Source organism: Poromitra crassiceps (assembly GCF_964638095.1).
Source record: "Poromitra crassiceps genome assembly, chromosome: 5".
Taxonomy (NCBI): domain Eukaryota; kingdom Metazoa; phylum Chordata; class Actinopteri; order Beryciformes; family Melamphaidae; genus Poromitra; species Poromitra crassiceps.
The window spans coordinates 30,672,799-30,680,730 of NC_139642.1; the positions used below are offsets into that span (position 1 = coordinate 30,672,799).

General features: G+C 42.2%; 1 protein-coding gene across 1 annotated transcript in view; it reads left to right on the forward strand.

The window, feature by feature from the left end:
• Nucleotides 1–7,932, forward strand: part of egfem1 (EGF-like and EMI domain containing 1) — a gene marked incomplete at both ends in the record, with an annotated part of 92,890 nt that overhangs the window by 27,313 nt on the left and 57,645 nt on the right. The window contains 2 exons of the mRNA XM_083636617.1: nucleotides 784–906; nucleotides 5,155–5,277. Coding sequence (XP_083492743.1) covers nucleotides 784–906; nucleotides 5,155–5,277 — 246 coding nt within the window. The remainder of the gene's footprint in view (nucleotides 1–783; nucleotides 907–5,154; nucleotides 5,278–7,932) is intronic.

Consider the following 7,932-nt stretch of genomic DNA (forward strand, 5'->3'; position numbering starts at 1 on the left):
AAGAGTAAAAGATCATTTCTAAAGACATTCTTTGGTGGTGATGCACGACCTCCTACTTAAAGAGAGTTGATAGGAATCATTATACATAACTAGAACAAGGGGCCTGTGGGATTATTACGGCAGTGCACGGCGTAAACAAGGAAGCAAGCTGGAAACCATTTCACCCCAGGAGAGGAGAAGGCAAAATGGGTGGAAGATCATGAAAATGTTCGCATGCTCAACAGAGTGGGTCAACATCGAAGGCCTAATTGGAAATAGCTGTTTAGATTCAGATGCAAACGAATGACTATGTTTAAGTACTGGCATCTGTTTTACCAAGTGATGGGGGTAGCAACAATTTGGACTGTTTTGGTCAGGATAGGTAATCTGAATAGTAATCCATGAGTTAGGTTAGTTAACCTGTGGGAAGATGCAAGTCATTCTCAACAGCCTCTCCTGTTGCTTACAGTTGTTGTTTTCACCACTGGCCCCTATAGATTGGCAGCAGACTCAGTAATGACAGTTTGTTTGTTTTTTATCTCCAGAGTTCACTGACATCAAAGCACCGCTACAGAAAGCCTTGTGAGACCGCTGGGTCATGATGATCTACAAAGTGAGGAAGGGAAAATAAACTCAAAAACATTTTGGAGAAAAAAAATGTTTTTTTTCTCCAGTAATGGAGACTTCCTTTCTAGAGAGAGGAAGACCTGACCAACACAGGGGGGAATTCCTCAACTGAAAGGAGGCTAGAAACGGACTGTGCATTATTTCAGTAAAACTGCCATCTCTGCCCTTTGCTTTCAGATGTGAATGAATGTGAGGTGAATGAAGGCGGCTGCGAGGGCTTCTGTTGCAACACCATCGGCAGCTACTACTGCAAGTGTCCTGAGGGCAGCCGACTGGCGCCGGACGGCAAGGCCTGTCGAGGTAAGATGGACATCTGGATGTAGCCGGACTGCACAAACACAGAGAGGTTTTCGTTTTTTAAATGCGTCGTAAATAAACCGCTTCAGCTCAGCTGGAGTTTCCTGCACCGAGTCATGAATGGAAGACGACTCGGAATTTAATTTATCTTAGAACATGTTCAAGTAATTAACTCGGTGTTTAAAATGCCCTTCACGTCTCCAAACAAGTGCACACACGATTCCTACATAAACACGCATTCGATGGCCACACGGCTTCACATACAGCACAAGAAAGGCACGTGTATGTGTGTCCACTTTCCGTTTCAGTGTTCAGTGCTTCAGCGTTTCAGTGTTCAGTGTTGCCAATATTGACCTTAAGTCTAAATTCAAGTCAAACTGCATTTTCTGGAAGTGAACTGAATATAATTACACCTGTGAGTATTATGACAATAAAGATAATTCTGATTCTGATTCTGATAAAAACAAATAGTAAGTCAGTGCCCTGGTTTCCTTCATATTTTAGGCGTGCAAAATGCTTGTGTGCCTGGTTAGTAGATCACAGTCTTTCATTTGGTTAAACTGGCCTGCTGAAATGTTGAGTTGTTCTTGGCCTCTGAATTCTCAATCTGCAGCCTTGGTCGACTCTCTGAATGTTAACTGTCTAGTTGTGGTTGTAAAGGAGCTGAGTCAACCACACGCGTCTCCAGTAACGTCTGAGACAGCAGCACTGCGTCTGGACTGACAGAAACATGCCGAGCTAGCGACGGCTGCTGAGGCCCATTTGTTCTGCAGAGCTACAGGTGTGAACAGGTGCCCCTGACCTTTGACCCTTGACACAGGAGATTGTCACTCCGCAACAATTTAGTGTCTGAGAGCTGAACCCTGGAGAAGACAAACGGAAGCAACTTCAGCAACTGTTTTTTTACAGGTTTCTGTGTGAATTCTATGTGTGGTCTTCTTTATGGGGAAAGACAGAAAGATTGGCTTTTTGAACTCAATAAATAAAGGGGGAAAACAGTAGATTTCCTTTTTTTTCCCTTCTGTCTGGGAGCCTCAGAGCTAGTATTCCATCTTGGAAACTGCGGGACAGTGAGACCTTTTCCTTGGGGTCCATTGAGTGCAGTGGAACACCTCTCTGTACTGCATTTGTTGACTGATTTGGGTGAAAATATAACTAAATTTGAACTAGATACCAGACACTTAAGCAAATACAAAACTGGACAGAAATATTACAAGATATAATAAATGTTTTTAACTTTTGCTTTGGAACCTCTTTGGTTTTTAGTACATTCAATTCTTGTATTTCTCATTCTGAAGCACTCCCAGGTTTGGCCTGTATGATCTCCCACTGCGTCCAGTTCTATATGCTAGCTCAGCAGCTCAGCTTAGAGCCAGATGGTGTCACACAACACAACAGCATTCAGCCCACATGCCCCCAGCCAACTGCACCCCACAACCCCCCACCGCGAGTGCCACACACACGACCTTCGCCCCGCTGGGGAAAAGCAGCCATTGTGTGTCCCATTGAAATCCCCCCACAATAAGTATATTAACCTTAACAAACCTCCTCTGCGTCTGTTATCTTGCATGTTCAGCAGCATCCCCCACAATAGTTACCAGTCTGTCAGAATGACAGGAGTGTTTCTTCATGAATATGTGATCCTTCACAGGGGGCTGTGTACTGATTCCAGGCAGATGTCTAAATGAATTAGGCCAGCGGTTCTCAAAGTGGGGTCCGGGGACCCCCAGGGGTCCTTGAGGGGGTTGCAGCTGGTCGGCAGCAAAAAGGGAGATCATTTATTTTCACTATATTTCCATCCACAAGTAACACAATGACAGAATCCATTACCATTTTGTAGAGCCCGTCCGATATATCGGTCCACCGATATTATCGACCGATAACCGATATATCGTATCAGCCGATATGTTGGCCGATATACCAGATATTTTTTTATTTTGTATTTTTTAAGTTATAGACACCATATTTGATATTTTTTCTTAACTCAAGTTATATATATATATATATATATTTTGTTCTATTTGTGTTTTTGTATTTCTAGTTATTTATAATTATTAATCCTGCCTACATTACATATCCCAAGTCATGTCAAGTCATATCTTTGTCAAGTGTTGTATATATAATGTACCGGTATATAATGTTTATATAATGTGTAAATGTGTATATATAATATAAGAATATTGGCCGATTTATCGATATCGTTTTTTTTACTCCCTAATATCGGCATCGGCTTCAAAAATCCTGTATCGGTCGGGCTCTACTATTTTGGTCATGGGTTTCATATACTTTCTGTAATAAAACATCTAAAAGCAAAAATCTTATCAGATGGGGGACCCTGGGTCAAATGGGGGGTCCGTTGTCTAATTTGTGTCAGTTTATGGGTCCTTGACATGAAAAGGTTTCAGAATTGGGCAAATGGATATTAATTCCTTTAACCCAATTACAGTAATCTATGTGTGCTATGAAAAGGGTTATTTTACTGGTGAAAGACCTCCACTTTGACCCCCTCTTAGTGCCTATTATTGGAGGCATGCTAATTAAAATAGTAGTGAGATCATTTTGGAGAGGGCTGTTCCCACACAAGCACACGCACACATGTCACACACACACACACACACACACACACACACACACACACACACACACATACACACACACAGACTCAGATCTGGTTTATAAAAAAAAACGAATTTCTAATATTTGCACAGTGCACTACTTGACCTGTGAGGGACGACTGTGGAAGCATTGCATGCTGGAATAAACGGAACCAAATGTTCCTAAAAAAATGAAACTACCATTTTGCCCTCCCTGCACACGCCTCCTCTGTCATCACTCGTGCAAGCAGCAAAAGCCCTGTGAGTTAGAGAGGACAGCTGGGAGGAGGTTAAGAGGAAATGTGATTAGTTGTCCAGATGTGTAAGCTGTGTAGTAAAGCCTGGTAGTCCTTGGATGGGGCATTCAGGTATGTTCTTGTTTTGCCTCTGTCTCTAGAGTCTAGAACATGGACATGATCTTAAATTAATATGTGTATGTTTTGAGATAGATATACACCACCAGTCATAGGTTTGGACATACACATTCTTATTTCTTTCTTTCTTTCTTTCTTTCTTTCTTTCTTTCTTTCTTTCTTTCTTTCTTTCTTTCTTTCTTTCTTTCTTTCTTTCTTTCTTTCTTTATTTTCTAGCCTTGATGGAAAGGCAAAGGCTTTGGAAAGAAATCCATACATAAGCATCAACTTCACAATTTATATTTGTCTAAAAAAGTAATTTCAAGCATTTAAGCAACAGCCTTTTAGATCAATCCGATGTATGCTCTTAGAGGGGTCAGAGCCCAGGGTTCAATCTGGAGTTGTGCTCCTGGAGCAGGTCTGTATAGGATGGGCTCTCTAGCTAACACGCCAACCCAACATCATGAATATGAATGTTTAATCTGAGTATACTAAACTGGATAATAGTGAGAGTAGTCCTTATAAATCACAGCTATATACAGTACACTTTAACTGGATGCACACCACATGGTTTCTGCCAACAGTTTAACACGTCTTCTCAGCCAGACTTACGTTTTGTAAAAAAAAAAATCAAAAAGAGTCATAAATGTTAAAGTGGTCTTTAGCTCTTTTACATCCAGTCTACTGAAAAATCAGGTTTCCATTGTCTTCAGATTGGCAGTTCACTACGGATGGAATGTTTCATTGGGCCATCTCAATGACTCCATAAAGGATGCAATAAATGTCTTGTTTCGAAAATATCATTCAACCTCAGCTTTCATTCACTTTCTCATGAAAGCATTATTTTATTTCCCACACTGACCAAACTGCTGTCTGTGTCATTGGCCAGCAACGCTCCATACAGACGGTTTAACACAACAGAGAGCTTTAGCAGAGACGCCATTTTTATGGGCTTTTTAATTGTGACATGTTCATGACTAGCATGCTTGTAAATTATCCCTTTCACACAGTTAGCAGCAGACAGGCATCCCTAACGAGCCTTTGACATTTTAATGTCCGCTAAAGTCATTGTTATTATTGTGCACTGTTGTCTTCTATGGAAATGGAAGTACATGTATTCTATTCTGTATTGTAAGAGTAGGGTTTCTTTTCTTGTCCGTGTGTGTGGGTGTGTGTGTGCGTGTGTGTGTGTGTGTGTGTGTGTGTGTGTGTGTGTGTGTGTGTGCGTGTGTGTGTGTGTGTGTGCGTGTGTGTGTGTGTGTGTGTGTGTGCGTGTGCGTGCGTGCGTGTGCGTGTGCGCACAGATGTAAATGAGTGTGAGGAGATCAACGGAGGATGCCAGCAGACATGTGTGAACACACCAGGCTCTTATCACTGTGAATGCAGCGAGGGCTTCCGCATACACACTGATGGACGGACCTGCATTGGTAAGCAAGCACCACACACACACACACACGCACGCACGCACGCACGCACGCACACACACACACACACACACACACACACACACACACTAGGGCTGCACGATTATGGAAAAAATGAGAATCACAATTTTCTTTCTCTGAATTGAGATCATGATTCCCTCACAACTTTTTTCCAGTGTTTTTTGCACTCATTTACCTGACATGAAAAACAAAACAAAAACATATTTTAATTAATTATTGGCATTATCATCTACCTTTATTTCATTATTGAAACATATTGTTGTAATAGATTATTCATATTATTGTTACTGCTGTTATTATTAGTCTGTTATTATTATTATTATTATTATCATCATCATACTAATTTCGCTAAATGGCATAGTTAAGGAGGAGGTAAGAGTCTCCTTCAGTACCTGGGCGATCGCCTGTGTGATCCTCGGGGCGAAACGCAGTCTGTAGGCAACAGTTTTCATGGTGAAGTCACTATCGATCAAATGGACTGTCAGGCTCATATGCCATGCCTCCATAGCTCGGCTGGACCATAAATCTGTCGTTGTCGCAATTCTGTCTCCACATTGGTTTGCTAGCAGGTAATGCAACGTTTGAAGTTGCGAGAGGAGAGGGCATTGAGTAGCGCTTCCTATCCCTGGTTTTGCAGCGAGCAGAGATCAGTGGTGATTCTGTTGTGACTCAGCATAATGCAGAGATCAGTGTGGTGATTCTGTTGTGACTCAGCATACTGCAGAGATCAGTGTGGTGATTCTGTTGTGACTCAGCATAATGCAGAGATCAGTGTGGTGATTCTGTTGTGTCTCAGCATAATGCAGAGATCAGTGGTGATTCTGTTGTGACTCAGCATAATGCAGAGATCAGTGTGGTGATTCTGTTGTGACTCAGCATAATGCAGAGATCAGTGTGGTGATTCTGTTGTGACTCAGCATAATGCAGAGATCAGTGGTGATTCTGTTGTGTCTCAGCATAATGCAGAGATCAGTGGTGATTCTGTTGTGTCTCAGCATAATGCAGAGATCAGTGTGGTGATTCTGTTGTGACTCAGCATAATGCAGAGATCAGTGTGGTGATTCTGTTGTGACTCAGCATAATGCAGAGATCAGTGTGGTGATTCTGTTGTGTCTCAGCATATTGCAGAGATCAGTGTGGTGATTCTGTTGTGACTCAGCATAATGAGAGATCAGTGGTGATTCTGTTGTGTCTCAGCATAATGAGAGATCAGTGTGGTGATTCTGTTGTGACTCAGCATATTGCAGAGATCAGTGTGGTGATTCTGTTGTGCCTCAGCATAATGCAGAGATCAGTGGTGATTCTGTTGTGTCTCAGCATAATGAGAGATCAGTGTGGTGATTCTGTTGTGACTCAGCATAATGCAGAGATCAGTGTGGTGATTCTGTTGTGACTCAGCATAATGCAGAGATCAGTGTGGTGATTCTGTTGTGCCTCAGCATATTGCAGAGATCAGTGGTGATTCTGTTGTGTCTCAGCATAATGAGAGATCAGTGTGGTGATTCTGTTGTGACTCAGCATAATGCAGAGATCAGTGTGGTGATTCTGTTGTGACTCAGCATAATGCAGAGATCAGTGTGGTGATTCTGTTGTGACTCAGCATAATGCAGAGATCAGTGTGGTGATTCTGTTGTGACTCAGCATATTGCAGAGATCAGTGTGGTGATTCTGTTGTGTCTCAGCATAATGAGAGATCAGTGTGGTGATTCTGTTGTGACTCAGCATAATGCAGAGATCAGTGTGGTGATTCTGTTGTGACTCAGCATAATGCAGAGATCAGTGTGGTGATTCTGTTGTGACTCAGCATAATGCAGAGATCAGTGTGGTGATTCTGTTGTGACTCAGCATAATGCGTGAAAACGCCTGGTGGCTTGCTCACGTGGAGCGAACATCTGGTGCCTGTTGTTGGTCCCCGAGAGACTTGCCAGTGATTCACACCTTGACAAAAGGAGGCAGTGTCTCTGCTATGTTTCCACAGCAGCCATGTCCAATGTGAGCCAACACTTGGGAGTACCAGACACCATTCCACTCCTGGCCTGGCTTCAGCCCACTCTGCTATGGCTTTCCCACAGATTCCTACTTTCTTTTAGACATCATAATATATGAAATAATGTAGGGTTACCCGATCTATTTCAGGGTCTGTAATTATAGAGTCTAAGAATAGCATTGCTGACTTTTATTGATTAATAACCAGGTCCAGTGAGGAATACTGTCATGTTTTAACATGGAGAATGATGATAGGTGGCTATAAATTATAGCTTTTTCTCACTGCAGATGGCAAGCGGACTGCATTATTTGGTTAAAAGCAGACATTTGAGACATATGTTTGCTTATGGTTTCAATTCTCTCGCTAATATTCCCATTTTTCCAGCTCTAGCTTTGTGGTGAGGGACAGGGAGGGAGTCATAGGGTTTTCCTAATTGTATCTGCAGAAGTCATCAATGTTCAAATCCAGCTGTTCCCTGTAGTTTTACAGCCTGTCTGTGTCATCATGTCTGTGTTTAGAGCACCCAGAAGGCACATGGCTGATTTTCTTATTTGGTACATCATTAAATCATAGGGGTAATGGGCTGGAAAGAGCATTACAACGTACTGTAACCAGGGGTACCCATTGGAACGGCTTGGAATATCATTTTC